This window comes from Aythya marila (assembly GCF_965140915.1).
Source record: "Aythya marila genome assembly, chromosome: 10".
NCBI classification, from domain to species: Eukaryota; Metazoa; Chordata; class Aves; order Anseriformes; family Anatidae; genus Aythya; species Aythya marila.
Window position 1 is genome coordinate 7,014,993 of NC_139051.1, and position 18,787 is coordinate 7,033,779.

General features: G+C 46.9%; 1 protein-coding gene across 8 annotated transcripts in view; it reads left to right on the forward strand.

Moving 5' to 3' along the window:
* Positions 1–18,787, forward strand: part of ADAMTS9 (ADAM metallopeptidase with thrombospondin type 1 motif 9) — a 76,449-nt gene that overhangs the window by 48,402 nt on the left and 9,260 nt on the right. For 5 of the 8 annotated variants that reach the window (XR_014318166.1, XM_082767814.1, XM_082767815.1 and 2 more), the window contains 4 exons: positions 5,623–5,790; positions 10,738–10,911; positions 15,653–15,823; positions 17,103–17,297. Coding sequence is in view for 7 of the 8 variants with exons in the window: in XM_082767814.1 (XP_082623940.1) it covers positions 5,623–5,790; positions 10,738–10,911; positions 15,653–15,823; positions 17,103–17,297 (708 nt within the window). In the remaining variant the exon portion in view is untranslated. The remainder of the gene's footprint in view (positions 1–5,622; positions 5,791–10,737; positions 10,912–15,652; positions 15,824–17,102; positions 17,298–18,787) is intronic. The other 3 variants (XM_082767817.1, XM_082767816.1, XM_082767818.1) reach the window with 3 other exon arrangements.

Below are 18,787 nucleotides of genomic sequence, written 5' to 3' on the forward strand. Positions count from 1 at the left end.
CAGCTTTTAAAGCGGGCTCTCACAGCCCTGCTGATTTCTGCACCTGGCAGTCTCTGTAGGGATGTAACAATGTGAGTGGGAGAAGGAGGGGGACAAGGTGCTACCTAGCAGATGGGTGCTGTAGAAGGGAGATTCATGCAGCTTCTGCAGGTACCTGTTTCCAATATATCCTGTGAGGTTCTGCAACTTGGAGAAATTATTTTAGTGATTTAAGTGCTCAGGATGTTCAGTTTTAAGCGTTACCCTTAAGTGTTACCCATAAGTGTTATCCTTAAGCATTGCCTTTTCTTCATTCCTCACAGTTCTCTGGGGAGCCAGCACGGGTTGGACATTGCTTAAGGTTCTCCCAGACTCTAGGGCAAAACTGGGAGCAACTATTTCCTAAACAGCTCCTAAAGTGCTGCAGCCACAGGAGAATACGTGACATGGAGCAGCACCCTGGTGCTTGTCCCACCAACGCCTAAGGAGTTACCTGCTAAAATGCCTTGTTGCTTTGAAGCTAATTGAGTTGTTTTGCATGCCATGGAGCCTCTGGTGCTGGATAACACAAAGGCTCAGGCATTTTAAGACTTTCAGTAAGGAGCCAGCTGGCTAGGAACAATCCAGGCTTGTCTTGGTGGTGTCTCTTCTGATGTCCTTTGTGCTCGAGAGACTTTAGAGGTACAGATGTCACGGGGCTGTGCCAAAGTTTCCAGAACCTGGTAGCAGCAGCATAAGTTGTAGCAGGAGGCTGATGAACACCAATAGGGTGCTGAAATGTCACTGTGAGGGTGCATGGTCGGACTCTGCTGGCAGTGGGAGAAGCGTGCTGACATCCAGGAGCACAGCTCCTAATGCAGATGGGATGTAAGAGCATGAAGCAGTGCTGTAGGACTCGGTGTTTTTTCTGTTTTATTTCATCTAGCACATGTTTCAGCTCAGACTGTTGGAAAGGATGAATGAGGGCTTACTTACGAGCGCTCACTTTCCATATAATCCTTAATGCATGGAAATCTAAATCTACAAGGATTGATTTTAATTTCCTCTGAAAAGTTGCTCCTGGCAGAATCTGATAAAGACCTTTTAGTCTAATTCTTCTCAGTCCCCACCACTGCCCTTCCTGAGCTATCTGAGCATACCTATCTTGGGGAATTCATTTGGTGATCACCACAGCTTGCATTCATTATCTCAAATACCTCCCAAATCGTTCATTGATGCACAGGGCCTGGAAAAGCAGTCTGGCAGCATTTTCTGAAAGTTTCCATTTTTGGTGGAGAATTTACCCAGATTCTTGACTTACTCGCATTTCTGCCCTGTGTTTGGGTGGACATTTGGTGCACAAAGTTAATGAGAGCAGAGCTTCTCTGCTCCTTGGTGCTGGGGGCTGGCGATGCTCTCAGCAGCACAGCCTTGGCACAGGATCAGAACCTGGGCCCAGCCAGCCAGAAACTGTACAAATTTTTAAGAGCATTTTGGGTGCGGTGTATATTCTGTTTTGTTTTTTTGTTGTTTGTTTCCCTCTTGTTTTTCTTCCCCTGCTCCTAACCCAGTGAATCAGGCAGCAGCCGCCTTATTCTAGAAAGGCCTTACTCAACGAGGTGTACCCTCATCTTCCAGGAAGGCTGAGTAGGAAATGCAGTGAGGATTAGTATAAAGCAATGTGCACGTATTTGGTAAAGTAGCAAAATCTTCATCGTTCCTGAACTCTGAAACAGAAAACAAATTTCTGTGGAAACAAAAATACAAGCGTGTGCTGGAACAGAGCAATGCATTGCAGGAGAGATTTAGCATCATGTTCTGACCTTTCTGGAAACAGTTGGTACGGAAATATTTTTCTTGTATTTATTTAAACTGTTTTTGTTGCATTTATTTAAACTAAGCGGTGTATTTATTTGAAGAAATCAGCAGCATGCCAATCCACCGTACTTGCGTGATCAGTTTTGTGAACATGCCAATAAGCATAATTCCCCTAAATCTGTGCTCAAAAGCTTTGATCCTAATGCTGTAAGGAGGGACCTTTTATTCTTATTTTCCATGTAAAGCACCAGGTGTGACTGCGGTCGTTTTAAGGAGATAATAAAGATGATTGCAAGAGGAATGTTTACTAGCGTCCTTACCGCAATTGCTGTGGCTTGTTTTTTGAAATAGCCCTTCTCTGATATTTTATGTGCCGCGTTAATAACCACCACCACGCGTTGTTTTTGGACCATCCTGCACACCAGGGAGAGGATAGCTGCCCTCGCAGGCCCAGATATCAGGGGTGCTGATATTTGTTGCCGTGCCTCTGCCTCAGGCTGGAGACAGCATTTCAGAGTGATGTTTCCAAGCACTTTGGCAGAGGCAGGTTGGCCATGGGCATGTCTGAGAGCAAGTGATCCCCGACTCTAGGGAGCTGGTCAGTGAACAAAGTCAATACAGTACCTTGGCTGCACCTTCAGGGCTGGATCCAGAGGGAACTGAAAGCAGTAGGAGCCTTGCTGTTGGCTTCAAAGAGCCCTGGATGAGGCTGCTGTTCCACAGCCAGCCACCCGTCCACCCCCAGCACTTTGAAGTATTCTCCACAGGGAGGGGGGGAAGGAAAGAAAGAAAGAACGAAAGGAGTCGGTGAGAGGAGTGTTTTTGTCTGTGCTTTTCAAATGTTTAAAGAAGGCAAGGTCAACGCTTACCTCACCGTGGCATTGTTACTGATAGATATTGTAAGCGTTTCCAGCGATGAAAAGAGCCCTGCTAATGAAATGCAAAGTTCCTCCAGGGTCAGAAGTAACTGATGAGGGGACCGCAGTAGCTAGGTGCATTGCTCCCCTCAGTCACGCGGCAGTGAGATTAAGCACTGTCGAATTATTTTGTGCATGTGGCTCGCATATGCCTACAATCTACGTGCCAAATAAAAGCTGGAAATAGCTGAGAAGAATTAGAAGGCAATTACAAGGTGGGCCCTTTGCAGAGGAATTGTTGGTCTCCAATTCTTGGTTACATCAGATCGTTCAGCTTCTATTGTCTGTCAGAGCAAATGAGATCATAACTCAAATGTGCGTGAAACCAAATGGATGTCTTAGATCTAAAAACGTACAGCTGCCTAACTTTAATGTACATTAAAGGCAAACATAGAAATGATTAATTGCAGCATCTTGAGAATTACATTCAAGTATTAACAAAATTAGTCTGATTATGTCTCAGCCTCAAAGTGCACCAACATGTGCCTGTAGCCCTGCCATGTTATGGCATCAGATGCCAAGATAAATGTCAGAATCTGGCTCCGCACCAAAGCTAAGCAATTTGTAGAAGGGGGTAGCAATTTTGGAAATTACTGGTACCATATTATTTGCAAGATTAAATGTTTATCAAACAACTTCAAGTCCCCAGAAACGTACGTGTGTTATAAAACGATGTTACTCTTCCTTTACAATAAGTACCAGGCCCAATGTGTTTTTTAAATTAGAGAAAGCATGCACTTTGCTTTACTGGCTCGGGATGTGGGACAAAACAGGGCCCTGACCAAGTGTGTGAATTTATGCTTTAGTTTTCACTGTCACCTTAAAGTGGTGTCGACCTGCACAGAGAGCGCTGAGGAGCACTTGAATTTTTGCTGAAGTACCGCTGTTGGCATTTAGCCCAAAGACACTAAAGGAGTGGACGTATTAGAAGTTTATAACTTAGTTTGTTAGGACTTGATGTTTTTTTCTCGTTGCTGATGCTCATTGCCTGAGGAGAGATGTTGAAAGAATGAAAAAATGAACTCCTGATGAGATTTGAAGGCTTATAAAAGTAGAATAACAGTAACTCGATCTTTTTTTCCTATTGATACTAAAAAAAAAAAAAAAAAAAAAAAAAAGTGAAGTTTATGAAACTCAATGATTTGTGAAAGTCTTATTTTGGAACAAAGGGACAGCGTTTCCTCTGTTTTCCAGTGCAGCGTTGAATGTTGGTCTTCGGGTTTCTTGGCCAATTGTGAAATAGCGGCTGGGCTGAGGAGATCTCAGCCCCACCACCATGTACACCAGCACAGGGCATGTGGGGATGAGGGCTTGGGGACAGGCTGTGCCACCAGTGTCATCTGGGGCACCCATCTTACACAGCTAGATCTGCCCTGACCTCCTAAAGGGCCCTGAAATCCCATTGACCTCAAGGGACGTTGGCTACCTCTGGTAGTGGTCTTACAACAGGAAAACTGCCTTTTTCAGGGCATTGCTTTTGTGTGTAAAGCTTTTACATAACCTTTTAAGCAGCAACATCTGATCTTATGAGTTGCATCCCTTTCTCTCCACGTTTGCCTGAACTTTTTCATTTTGGAGCAAGTTACTGCTCTCTCACTGTTTCTTTGTATACCTCTTAACACAATGGGGGCTGAGCGATTTGGAAGTAGTGCTGTAATTTAAAATAATCACGGCTGTCAATGCAAGTGCCAATTTCTGGTCTAATGGATTTTCCAGAACTGCTACATATATAATCTGTAGTTTGTTAGGTTTCAAATGTATTCATAGGCAGGGAAGAGCTTGGGCTGTAATTTATTTCTTAGCAAATATACTGATGGAGTAGCTTCAAAAAGAAGGAGGAAGCTTTATCTCTGTGTGTTTGCTCCTTTCTGTAAAGGAAGCAGAGCATTTTATATGGAGAGATGGTTGGAGCAGTGTGTTTGTGCTCAAGGATTGAGCCAAGATGCCTGTGATACAGTACGTAATGAGTTGCATAACGTGTAATGAAGAAATTGAAACTGAGTCTCTGGGTGCATCATGCTGAGTAAGAGGCTTGTTCTACAAGAAACTGTCATATTAAATTCTTGTCGTGATTCCAGACCCCTTTGATTCCTAAATCTTTTGGAGGAGACTAATCTGAAATCAAAGTGAAGTTGCTTGGGGTTTGCATGCCAGAAATGGTCACATTTGAAAAAGTTCAGTGAACCTGCAGAGGGAGGTTGAAATTCGTTGCTTCACTACAAAGCTTGCAGCTAACATACCTGCTGGTTTCCTTTCTGCTTTGATTCTCCAGGCTCTGCCTTCTTCTGAGTTGTTTTCAAAATGCATAAATCTTCAGGATGAGCATGTCCTGGTTTCAGTCTTTGTTCAGAAGAAAAAAAAAAAAAGTAAATCAGTCTACAGTGGTACAGGGTAAAACAAGCATGGAAAGACTGCATTTTGCTCTTCTGCCTTGTCCTCTGTGCTGTTACTTCCCTCTCTGAAGGTGTATATCACCCTTTACTCTCCTGTTTTACCAACATTTGACCCCCTTTTTTACCAAGGTAAATGGAAATGGTCCCTTTCAAGTACTGAGCAGATACTGAGGGCTCCCACCTTGATCCCCATAAGATGACTCTGCTCCTTTGAAACCACAGGAGCAGTGCCAGGAAATCTAGCCCCAAAGCCCATTGTCCCTGCTGAATGCCAGCTTCTTCCTTCAATTTGATATTGGCATTCGGGGGGCTTTGACCACAAACATGAGATATGAAGTACAAATGGGAACATTTCCAGTTCCAGGTTATGTTCTGCCCCTCCGTATCCCCTCTGAACTTTGTGTGAGCTGCCGGGAGCCTGGGGATGTGCTTTTCGGTCCAGATGAAACAAAAATGCCCTGTGTAGTCATGGCCCATGTGGAACCGCATAGCTGGCCCTGCGTGAGAGCTGATGTGTTGTTACTTTATATTTACAGTGTTCTGTCTCCTGTGGAAGGGGCCAAAAGCACCGCACTGTGTACTGTTTGACAAAGGAAGGGAGGCATATAGAAGACGATTATTGCAAGCACCTTGCTAAGCCCAATGTGCAAAAGAAATGCAGAGGGGGCAGATGTCCGAAGTGGAAATCAGGAGATTGGGGACAGGTGAGACATGTTGTATACCTTTTTGCACCCTTTGATATTCTTCTGTCAAGTTGGCTAGAAGCTGGTTTTCCCGTCACGTCTGTCCTCTTGAATTTTACAAGGGTAAAAGTCTTGGGCCAGCTCCTCAGGTGGCGTAAAACAGTGTAGCTTCATAGGCAGCAGTGGAGCAGCACTGATTTGTACCAGCTGAAAACGTGGCAGCTTGCTTTTAGTATATAACTGAAAGCAAATTCCTTGTTGTATATTTTAAGCTTCCGCTAGAGAAGCCAAGAGTATGTAATATTAAAGAGAATCTACTATTTATTCATGTTTTTAATATTGTCATTATTTAAACGTGTCACATCCCAAGCAAGATCTTCCTCAGTTTTGAGAAATCTGAAATTAATTTTATTATCAGCTTCCTGGGAAAGCCTAAAGAACAGTCAGAGCTGTTCATTAAAAATGCTTTTCACTACCTTTTGTTTCCTAATAAGCTCATCACTTAATTTTGCTTCATTAAAAAGTCAGGCACTGATGCATAGAGCAGAGGCTGCTGGAAATGCGAAAGCGCTTGGAGTTATTAAGCATCTTGTTTGCTGAAAGCATATCTTGAATCCTTGTTTTCCTGAAAATAATGTCTTTGTCTTCACCTTGAATCTGCTGCATCACATTTTTAGCTCTGAACCTCAGTTCTCTGTCTACCTCATTAGTGTGCTAATCAGCAGAATTATTGAAAATCCCAGACTAAATGAACTGTTACCTTGTAAAACATCGTGTTCTCTTGCGATCTGTCTTCTACATTCAGGTACAAAACACCAATTCTCACTGTGTGCAAGTTCCCTAAAAGATAAATCCTTTACGTGTCTACTGGCACACAGGCGAACGTTAGGACTAGGACAGCATATTGTTGTTTAATGTCGACTATTAAGAAAGGCAATAAACCCATTGATGTTTTATGATTGTTTTCAGACTTGTATTTTATTTTTTATGCTTACCTTTGAATTCATGCAATAGCAGTGTTTGCCATTGCATTTGTTATGGGATAAGTGTATGTTCACCATGGAGTTTCAGCTGCTGAGATTGGGGTCCTTTACATCAGGACTGACTGAGAGCACCCAGGGGCACCCACCCAATGGGAGCTCTGCTCCCATGTTGACAATTAACCCCCTGCTTTATTATCTGCGGGACTAAACCCTCAGCTTCATATAGGAAGCTAGATTGAAAATAGAAAGCTATTATATGCACTTGTCATATCCTATTTGCACCTTATTTAAAGTGACTGCTGCTGAAAGCAAATTTTTTTTACAGCTAATAATTGTAAACATAATAATGTAATGGTCTGTCGATTGCTTTAAAACGTGCTAATTTTAATTGATAAAAGTAAGTGTTTCAAAATTCCCAACATTCCTCCGCATGATTGGAGTTAATTTTATGCAAGTGGAGAAAGAAACACAATTTAATTGGAGGACGAGGTGATTTATGGCCTGAGGTAATCTCTTGTGACTAGGCAATTAAGGAATATTTGTATGCTGATGAGCAGTGAGGAGCAGGCAGCGCGCTCCCAGCACACTCTGAGCACCACACCAAGGGTGCTGCGGGTGCTCGGCGTGGAAGCACCCACTGCAACATCAACCCTGGCCTCAAAGTGCTTATGAGTAGCAAAGCCAAACCCCAAATGCAGCAGAGACAGCTTGCCCGGGGTAGTTTAATTATGTTTTATTTCCACAGAGGAAATAGAAGCAGGTTGGAAGGAAGCGCAGAGTGCTGAATGCAGCTCAGCTCTTGTCTTTGGGTGGGAAAATCAGAGGGGCTCCAGGAGGCAGCAGCACAGCTGTGGTGGTTCCACCAACTTGGTCCTGAGCTTGTTGTTATCCTGCCCTCCGTTTCTCCTCCAAAGCATTTGTTGGAAACAGGACAGCAGTTTGGGCACCCTCTGCCAAATCGAAGAGGAGCATGCTTGTCCCTGCAAGAGGTGTGCACAGCTTGCGGGGTTTTGCAAAAGATGTAACACCGAGCTGGATGTAGATACCAGACTTGTTGGTGAGGCTATGAAACAGGCAGGGGCTCAGCACCCTGCTAGCCAGTAGGTCAGGATCTAAATGGACACGGAAATGTGGCATCACCTTCCTCATCAGCAGTGACACTGGAGCTGTTCATAGGAGCCCGGTCAGTTTGCTTTTAGGTATTATTAAACGAGCTTTCTGAAGGCCTGACTGCCATGTAAAAACAATCCCAAAGCCAAGCTGCTGAGAGCTGGGCACCTTTGGTTGTGGGTAAGCCAGCAAAGGTGTGTGTGAGAACTAAGGCAAGGTTTTCCTTTACAAGTGCATCCTCCCTGTCGACGCACAGAACATGTGCTGCACGTGCCTTTAGTTTTTTTTTTTTACTCCTTTTCCTTTTGGGAAATGCTTCAGAAAGATTAAAAACGAATCCCTGTCAGCAGTCGTCTGAGCCAAGCGCTCTGCTCCCAGGTGCTTTTCTCTCTGGATGCTTTGTATTCAGCGGCTGGGTAATTCTTTTCTGGATTGTTATGAATCTGCTTTCCTACAGCAAACCATTTTTAATATCTCTTAATAATCAGAAGGGAAGAAAAAAAGTCTTTTTCTCCAAGGTTTAAATTTGCTTGTGTTAGCACCAAAATGTCAGATTTAATGTGTTTGTATCTCCTAAATGCTATCAATTATGGCCATTTACCTTTCACTTAGTAAAAATACCAATATTTATTCTGCTGTCTGGCATTTACATATTTCAGCTACAGGCTGAAATCCTGCCTTGTGTTTTCATAAGGTAGAGCTTCTCCACGGCCGCGCTGGTGCTCTGCAGCTTGCTGGTAGACTTGCTCAGTAGGAAAAGAAGCATTCCTAGGGAAATGTATAGGCTCCATAGGAAGGACAAAGAGGCTGCCTGGCTCCTGGCATCCCATAGGGGAAGGAATATATGGGTACAGCACAAGCTGGCTGCCCCAACCTGGATAGCTTCAGGCCCGCTCTGCTTGTAGCGTTGAGCAGAGCCAGCTGTGTTTGCCCAGGACAGGTCACTGACCAGTATTCTGGATTAAAGCAGTCGGGATGAAACTGGTTCAAGACGTTGCCTTTTCATGCCTCTGTAATGCCTCTTTGGGATTTCGAAGCCCGATGTAATTGCTACCGGGGCATGGTAGCACTGAGGGCACTGTGGTGCCTGGGCCACCGCGTGCCCTGAGAGAGCCTTTGAGCCCTTGGCTAGGGGAAGCCTCTCTGTGCCCACTGCCAAGTAGCCAAGAAAAAGCTCTTTGCAGGAGGGCGTTTGCACATCTCTCCCAAGAGACATTCAGGACACGGCGGCCCCGGCCCAGGGTACCAGGGATTTCACACCCTGCACCAGTGCAGTGCTCCCATGGCACAGCCACCTGCGGATAGGGCTGGGTGGCAGCATTTATCCCCCTCAGCTTCATGGTGGGGGGAAAGTTTCACCCTGAGCATGCAGTAGAACAAATTGAGGACTTTACCTGGAGCCTCACACCACCAGGGACCAACATCCCACTCTCAAAACCTGTGCTGGAGAGCCCCAGCACAGCTCACCTCCCTTAGCACAGGGCTCCCGGACCCATGCTTCTTAGGTGGGTGATAAATGCTAACCGAAAGGCATTTTAGAGCATGGTATGCATCCCAGTGTGTATGATTCTGCAAGTTTGTTGCCATTATTCAGTTTAAGCATCCCGTGTGGAATGCGGAGGACAAACAGCGCTGTTAATCACAGGGAGGCAGCACAGCATATGGGAAGCATTTGCATCAGCAGTGACAGAAATCTAGCTGCTACTTTCCAAGTTACACACACACACAGAGGGAAGAAAAAAAAAAAAAAACAAAAAAAAACACCTTACAAATCTCTGAAGCCAGCTGAAAGTTTTCAGTCAGCTTTCTAAGGTCCTTTTGGCTTTATGGGGTATTTGCGTAGCGAAGCATTATGGAGAAATACTCCCCAGAACTAGACAGGAGAGAATTGCTCCCCTGTTACGCGCCGCTAAATTCCCTGCCTTGAGAAGGTTCACTTCGGTGGCTGTTGAAATGTTGGGCCATAATCTCATTTGCTAAGTCCCTCCTAATATATTAATAAGGATGCTTATACTAATTGTTAATTCAGCAAAAGTTAATAGTAATAGCTGTGTTTTAAATGAACGCCTTTGATTTTTGCACACTTTCTTTTATAAACACCAATCCCTTCTGTTCCACACCTCCATAATAAACTTTAAGATCTAGCAAGAAAGAATCCATAGCAGAGAGAAGTTAAGTATTGCTAAACATGCTACATTATGCAGTCACAACAATAAGAAATGTTGTGTGAAAGAAAAAAAAAAAAAAACAACAAGCTGTTAAAAGCATTGCAGTGCAGAAAATAATTTGAAGATGTCTGAGACAGAGAAATTGAGGCTGTTCTCGCTGTGCCTGGAAGTGGGCAGATATGTGCCCACAGTATAATGAAGGAAATGTGAGGGGGGGAAAAAAGCAGCTAATTTAAAAAAGACATTTGTTTTCACAATGATACAGCATGTCCTGACTCCTGTGCATGTTTAGTGCATGCTGAAAGGAATTCCGGCTGTATAACTTTACCTCCTTGTCGCTGCACTCTTTCCTTCTGTATCATTCAAGTTTGCTTTTCCTTAAAGCCCACTCTGGTGATGCTGGTGGCAGTCGATGTACTTTGAACTCTTCCTTTTTGTTAAGAATGCATGAGAAGTAATGCATAGAGCCGTGCTGCCTCTGGTTTGCTGTGATTTAACGGCTCTCCTATCTTAGAGGCCAAAATTCCCGCTGGCTTCAGCGAAGCAGCAATTCCAGCCTCTGCTCTGCCCTTGCAAACATTTTCCCTCGTGAAGCAAGCGGTGCAAAATGCCTGGAAGTTTCAGCTCCGGCATTTGCACCTTGCCGAAGGCAAAGCAGGGAGCGAGCCCCACGGCCACCGCCACTCACCTCTCGTCCCTTCCTCCAGTGCTCGGTGTCCTGTGGCCGTGGTGTCCAGCAGCGCTCCGTGCACTGCCACGGTGGCTCCCCGGCAGCAGCCGAGGCGGCAGCGTGTGACCCGGCGAGCCGGCCTCCGTCACAGCGGGACTGTCACCTCCCCGAGTGCCCCACGCACCGCTGGGCAGCGGGTGAATGGCAAGCGGTAAGTGGGGCCCCCCGTGCCGCCTCCCTTGGGCTCTCGAGCGTGAGACGATGCTGGAGGAGGGTGGGGGTCTGGGTCCTGTGTCCTCCTTTTATTTGGGGTTTGGGGTTGCAAGCAGGGCTTGCTAAAAAAAAAAAAAAAAAAAAAAGTTAGAGATGCTAATGCACCCTGGCTGTGCCCCTTTCCACGCCGTGCTGGAGGGGGAGTGGAGAAATACCCCAGTAGAGTTAGTTTCTTGCTTCATGCTGCCCTGTGTTTGGCTGGGACTTATGCAAATATTTAGCGGATTTTGGGTCTGGTTCGTGAGGCTGGGCTGTGACGCTCCTCGGCTGGAAGACTTCTTGAAAGAACGGGTGGATGTCGGTGATTGTCCCTTTCCTCCCCCAGCTCTGTCTGACAGCTGCTGCTGTCACTGAGCTGCCCCAGATGCTGCCAAAGCTTCTTGCTTAGCAAGGGCAACGTGGAAATGAGGTCTCCCAGGGGTGATGGTGGTCAGAATCGGTCCCAGCAAAGCCACCATGGAGCAGGGATAGAGCTGGGGTGGCTCAGAGAGTGCCCGGCAGTGCAGGTGAAGGATGGCCAGAGGCTGCGTGCGCCCAGCTGCCTGCTGGTGGTCCTGGGGATGGGCTGGTGGTGTGCTGGTGGTCCTCAGAAGGTGGCTAGCAGTCTGTGGCTACCCAAATTGCTATTGAGGAGATGCAGGGCAGGGTCAGAAGTGCTTGGGGCAGGAGGAGGTGAGTGGCTGGAGGACAAAGGACGGCTCTCCCAGGCCCCTCCTCACGGTGCAGGGTGCTGCCAGCCTTGGGAATGGGACCAGCTCTGGGGGAGCTGCCTCTGGTGGTGCAGGACACATCCACTCCTCACATCCATGCAGGGGATGCCTTTGTCCTGGAGGCGAGAAGCCCCCACCCCAGCTGGGAACCAGAACAAACATTAATCAAGCAGGGGCTCGGCTTTCCTTGGCACTCAGACTGCTTTCATATTGCTCCTGAATTGCACAGGGGGGGCGTCCTGAAGCAGGACGAAGTTGTTTGAGATGCCTTCCCCTGCCCAGGCAGTGGAAATGCAAAACAGGGCCTCCAGCTCCAGTAACAAAGGATGGGGAGGTGCTGCCAGCGCAAAGTCTCGCTGTTCAGACACTTCCAGAGCCCCTATTTAAAAAGAGAAGAAGGAAAAAGAGAGGGAGGATAAGAAAAGACAATTTACTGATGAAAGAGAAAGCATTTTGTGCTTGCAGAGGCTGTGCAACAAGCACTGCAGCCAGAAAAAAAAAAAAAAAAATCTCTGTGAAAGCAGCATGTGCTTTCCTGAAGCCTTTCCTTCCCTGCTGGCTCGTGCTCAGCGCACTGCTGCTGATCCAACAAACCTGCTGCTGCGCCTCGGCCCCACCGGGACATCGCAGACAAGTTCAGCTTCCTCCCCTCCACTGTGCCTGAGTGAAAATGCCACTTTTCCCACCCCATCCCTTGGTCCCCTTTCCCTTAGTTCTGCAGCTTCTCAACCCAGTGGTGAGAGTCCCCTGCCTGCCCCGACCCCAAGCCCTAGGGGCGGACCCAGGGGAGCCTCAGGGCTCCCCACTGCACCAAGGAAATCCTTAATGTTTTACCCAGCTTTTTATTCCAGGGGAGCTTTGTTAGCGGGGTGACTTGAAAGTTTCCTCATCCATAAACGATGGTTAATAGAAACATGCAAGTGTCACCCGATGCGAGCTCCCCCCTTTGGCTGATCCCAAACAGTTCTGAGCACTTCTTATTTTGTTCTGATGCACCCGAAGCAACGTCACCTCCTCTCCAGCCGTAAGTCCTGGCTGCAAGTTATCTGTAGCGAGGAGACACAGATTGCATTAGCATTCTCTGAGCAATGAGCCCTAATTGACATGAAAGGCAGGATGCAAAATAACATCCCAGCACTGTCTTGTTCTTGATTTCTTATCTTTAAAGGGAATATGTCAAGAGGTTTTTTTGTTTGTTTGTTTTTGTTTTTGTATTGCTCCATTTTGTTGTTGTTTAGAAAAAGCTCATTTTTGCTGATGAAAAGTAAAAGGGAACTTATTGGGAACCATTTACTGATCTGTTATGGTATGGTCGTTAATTAGCTGTGCCCACACCGGGGAGGAGAACATCAGCAGAAGGGGCCTGGGTAATGTCAGAGTAAAGCCAAGGGCAGGGTCACAGAGAAAGAGGGGAAAGTGGTGGATAGAGAGTTTTTTTACATGAGCTTGTGGGGAGGGACAGTGCCCAGCTCTGGAAACTGCAATGTAATTCTTGAATCTTTGACATTTTCTTTTTGGGGCAAAATTAAGCCATCCTTGCATGATTTGGATTCCAGAGTCACCCAGGGGATGTCTGAAGTGGGGTTTCTTCCCAACTGTGTTTCAGAGTTAGATTTAGGAGAAAAAAAAAAAAAAAAAAAAAAAAAAAAAAAAAAAAAAACAATGAATGCTTGCACAAAGCAATGCCTTTGGGATTTAAAATTTTTTTGTTATTATTACTTGTCTAAAATAGCTGCAGAGCTGCTTGAAACCATCCTTAATTTGAACTGCCAGGAAAACAATTCAGGTTTTGGGAAATGGGGCAAAAGAGACAAATACTGTCACATGCCTAGCCAGTTTTGAAGTTCTTGCTGTCCATCCCTGTTGACCCCTGCTGCTGCTGTTTTCTGTGAGGTTTCGATCGGTCACGAACACGAGATTTCATACAAAATCTGTCCCCATTCCAAAGGACAAAAACAACCTTTCTGTGCTAGCTGGGATGCCCATTTTCTCTGGGAGTTATGTTTTATAACCTTGCTGTGGCTGATTGGAACCTCTACAATGTTTCTTTGAATTGTTTTATTATGGTCTCTCTGTCTTTGTACTGTATTTAATATCTCAGTGGAATTATTTTAATTGCCAATTATCCCCCAAAATACAAATAATCAAACTTCAATTAACTGATGGTAGCAAGATGTGCAGAGCTGGCGCAGCTTTAGTGATCCATATGACCATTATTTGCGGAGGAAAAACAAAGGAGGGTGGCATATGTTTCAGAGTGCCTATCTCCCATCAGCAGTCAATGGTTTTAAACGAGGATGGGCTCATTTGGGATGTGAGAGCTGGTCCTGGCCAGTGTCAGAAGACCCTTTCACAACAAAGAGATTGTTCACCCACCTAAAGTTAATCAAATTTAGGCTTAAGTTTACATGAGGAAGGGGAAACATGAGACCAGGGGAGCTTTGGGCATCCCGCAGCCATGCCCTGCTGTGGTGAGTGCCTGCTCAGGGAAGCCACATGGTTTATTTGCAATAACCCACTTCCATGTTTTCCTTACATAACATATCAGAGATGGGCAAATACAGCAAAGTTTCTTTGCTCTCTGGCTAAATCACTCTCCAGCAAATTCCTCCAGCCCCCGTAGCACCGCCGTGTTTCAGCACAGACCTAGAAGCAACTTCCACTGCGAGGACTTAGAGTAAGAGAGTAAATAAGGTTGAAAGCACACGAAGCCCTTGGGGTCTTCTGGAAAACTGCAGATTTTGCAGTGCTGACTGTTGCCTAAGAGCTGCCGAGTTATTCCTTTGGAATAAGCTCTGCTTTGTAGGGCTGGCTCCCCTTCCTGCCCCCCGGCTTGCGTGCTTACTGGGTCTTTATGACAAATATTATGCTGTGTATTGATTTGGATTTTTAAAGCCCTCAAATAATTTGCCATCCTCATCCTGACAGCTAATTACAGAAAGCGGGGTTCCTGCATTTTGCAATTAGGTGAACTCTCCAAGATCTTGCTAATTGCAGGTGAGCCAGGAGAGCAGGAGCTGCTTCAGGGAGCTGAAAGCAGTGTTCAGATGGTGAGGCTGTAACTAGATTAAGCTGACACGGTCCTACAAGCATAGGTGACTTCAAACGGTGTTCCTGTGCTGATAGCGATGGTCTGGTTGGACGTCTTATCCTTTCCTTAGGGCAAGAAGCTCCCTGCACATTCCATAAAATGAGTGCTTTCATGCATTTTTCTCTTTGTTAATCCAGTTAGTTGAAAGCGTTAGAAGCCTATTACAGATGAGAACTTTAAGAAAATATGGTTTTACTGGGACAGTCACCGTACAGTGATTTATTTCGTTTTATTTGTATTTTTTGCAAGACAAATTGCTCCCGGGAGCATTGCAAGGGCTTTGCGGGTGGCAGGCACAGCCTCACAGCCAGGCTGTTTTTCTGAGATGCACAGAGGAAGAGTCGAGCCCTTCATGTCCCCAGAAGACCTCGGGGAGCGTTTGTGCTCGGACAGCCTGGGACGCTCTCAGCGTGGTTCAGGGCAGTGTTCAGAAAAGAAAGGAAGCAGAAGGGTGCTCACAAGGCACAATGAGGGGCGTGATGGCCTGTGTCATGCACGGGGCAGCTGCCTTGTCTTTCTCCCAGCAGCTCTATTTAGTAGGGGACAAAATGATGGGGCTTGGCCCCTTTTTTCCCCCCTTGTCCTGGCGTGGCCCCTCTGCATCTCTTTTTGCTGTCACAGCTGGATCCTTCACCAGCCCCATCCATACTCTGCTCCTCCCCATCCCTACGCTTTGCCTTGGCACCTCCTTGCATCAGGGACAATTTGTCACAATCATCCTTAGATTTGCCCCAATTAATACCATGAGATGCCCACACCGAGCCCAGACCCACAGGCTCACTCGGGCTGGTGGGGGAAGGATGTACTCGGTTTGGGGGTGCGGGTGGATTTGCTGCAGTCCCTGGTGCGTTGGGTGAGCTCTTTTTTCCCGCGAGCAGTGCGTGAAGACATGTGGCGAGGCGTCTCGGTACCGCAAGGTGGTCTGCATGGACGAGAGCAAGCAGGAGCAGAGCAGCGCCTACTGCGACGCCAGCAAACGGCCCCCCGAGATTGAGAGCTGCCAGCTGCCGCCCTGCGAGTACGTCTGGATTACCGGGGAGTGGTCAGAGGTGAGTCCCCATCCCCAGTCCCCATCCCCTGTCCCCATCCCTGTCCCCACCACTCCCTCCTCCTCTCGCCGCCAGCCTCGCTGAGATATTGCAACCCAAATCAAAGGTGGCAGAGCAGCGCTGCGTGGTTAAGCGATTATTTGTTGGTTTGCTTCTCTGTGCAATTTCCCTGCTGGACAGGTGGAGAAGGACTGCGAGAGACAACAAAATATTGAATTTTCTCCCAAAGCATATCACATCCAGCAGGCACCCTCCTTGGTTTTGTGCCATTTTAATTTATTATTATTATTATTATTATTATTATTATTATTATTATTATTATTATTATTATTATTATTATTATTCCCACCTTGTCCTGGGATCTCTGGGGTTCCACAAGTCTGCAGCCAGGTGCAGGGTCCATGTCTGGAAAGGCACGCCTGGATGTGACCACGGGGACACATCCTCCTCAGTGTCAGATTTGCTCTCACACTGGGAGAGGGCTTGGCAAGGGAAATAGATGGGTTTTCTTCGCAGCAGGCGCTCCATGCGGGAGGACCCAGGCTAATCTTAGGCTGTTTCCTTCTGCAGCGAGCGAAGGATTAGTTTCCACTCGGAGGAACAGCAGAGGGAAGTGACGAGGCAGTTGCTGACACAGCACTGATTAAAAAGAAAGAGCAAGAGAAGGGAAAAAGCAAACATGCCGGGAGTGAGGGGGAGGAGAGGCACACAGCCCAAGATAGCACAGGAGGACAAGAGGCGGAGATGGGAATGTCTCCAGCAGCCCAGTCTCCTGGGTGGTGTTTTGGGAGAAATATTAGGGTGCCTATGAGCCCTGTCCCTCTGCCCACAACCCATCTGTGCACCCTCAGCCCCATGAAGATGAGGTTATGGGCAAGGGCAGGCAGAGCTGAAGTTTACAAGGAAAGCCTTCCCTTTTTTCCAGCTGTTCCCAAGCACCTGCAGCTCAGGGTCAGTCTTGACTGCGTTCTTTCTCTATGCACCCCATGGCCAAAAAAGAAAGAAAGAAAGAAAACCCCAATAATGGAGACATTTCTGAGTTCAGGATCCCCTTCTCTTCTCTTTGCTCATGGAAAGGGAACTTGTGGTCTGGAGTCCATGCGGGACAGGGGTCCTGGAGCAGTGCAGGGAGGCACTGGGGCTCAAAGGCAGCATCAGGCCCCAGCCACGTGTAGCCAGTGCTCGTGGCTGGGTTAAATAGTTATCAGTGATCCCTCGCAGCACCTTGTCTTGTTCACCACGAGCGTGAAGCACTGACAGGCGCTTCCTCTGCCCCCAGTGCTCCGTCACGTGTGGCAAGGGCTACAAGCAGCGCCTGGTGTCGTGCAGCGAGATTTACACCGGCAAGGACCACTACGAGTACGGGTACCAGAACACGGTCAACTGCCCCGGCACGCAGCCACCCAACATCCAGCCCTGCTACCTCGGCGAGTGCCCCGTCTCGGCCTCCTGGCGCGTCGGCAACTGGGGAAGCGTAAGTTTAGTGACTTTATTTTTTTTTTTTTTTACCCAAAAGAAATTGGAACAAACTTATCTATATGTATGTTTATTTTTTTACACGGGGGCACGTTCCTAAGGTTTGGCAGGGGGATGCTGAAAAGTTGTATAAATGAACGCACCGAATGCCTTGGTGTGTTGTAGGGTGAGCGTAGGGCCTGCTGCTCTACGCTGAACCCCATTGTATGGGGGATTTACAGCAGCCATGAAAGTCACAATCTCCATAAAAATTCAGATGTAGCTAAAATTTGGAGCCATACTGAATGCTTAGTCAGAAAGTGGGGTCATTGCCAGAAAAGGGCCTGAATCCCTTGAGCTAGAGCAGCGGGAGTGATGCATAGCTGGCAGCCGGGGTTGATCTTGCCTGTCCGTGTGTGTGAGCAAGATGTGGGAGCCAGCAGAAGGCCAAAAGATGGGTAATTTGAGCCTTAAAAGGATTTTTCTTTCTTCCCCCCACCTTCTTCCTCCTCCTTCCAAATGCTGGGACAGGGCAGGGGAAGGAACTTAACCTTTCTGTAAAAATTATTTGTGCCGACCCATTTCTGGGGCCTGAACTACAAGATCAGATTTTAGTTAAGGTGATAACATTTCACTTCTTTGGGCTTCTGACATTCTTTGAAATGTGGTGTTTCTCCCATAAATTTGATTTATTAACCCAGCTCAGGCATTTGTAGGAATTTGTCAAACCTTTACAAGGCAATGAGGGTCAAGTCAAGCAAAATGCAGTGGAAGCTGTCACAGTAAATGGCAGAGCTGTTTGAAACCTTAGTTCCTCGCGCCCCACAGGAAGCCTCAGATCCTCCCTGCGAGTCAGGGCAGAGGAGTTACAGCAAAGAGCTCAGCCTCGATTAATTGGCATTTCCCCCCAGAACTTCAGTGCAAAATACCCAACTCGTTAATGCACCTCTGTCGAGAAGAGTATCCATTTCAGAGAGCAAGATCTCTATCCCTGCTTGGGGCTGCTGTACATACCAGGGACTACAAAGTGCCGTGACCCTTCTCACCTCTGATTTTCTGAGGGGTTCGGTGTAAATTACCATCACCTTTGATGGACAAATAGAGCATGCTGCTCTGCTCCATCGTGAGGTTTTATGGATTTGGAACTGATAAAGAGCAAACGCCAAGCTGCGAATGGCGCGAGCTGCTGAAGGCAGTCTCCTTCACGGCGTGCTGATGCACACAAAGCATTTCCAAACAGATGAGCACCCTCATTTTCTTGGTGGCCTAAGCTGGTGCCTGTGGACAGAGCTGATTTTCAGTTCTCAGGTACAGAAATAACAAGGTACAGAGAGTTAGCAAGTGTCTGGGCACAGCCTGCGACCTGCTGCAGCAGCCAGCTGGGCCCAGCTGCTCGGGACCTCCAGTGGCCTCTGGTATTGCAGCCTTGGTTTGGACTATGGAAGGATGACCCAGAATTTGCACAATCTAGTCATTTTTCCAGAGGATGAGGAGGAATAGAGCTTGCAG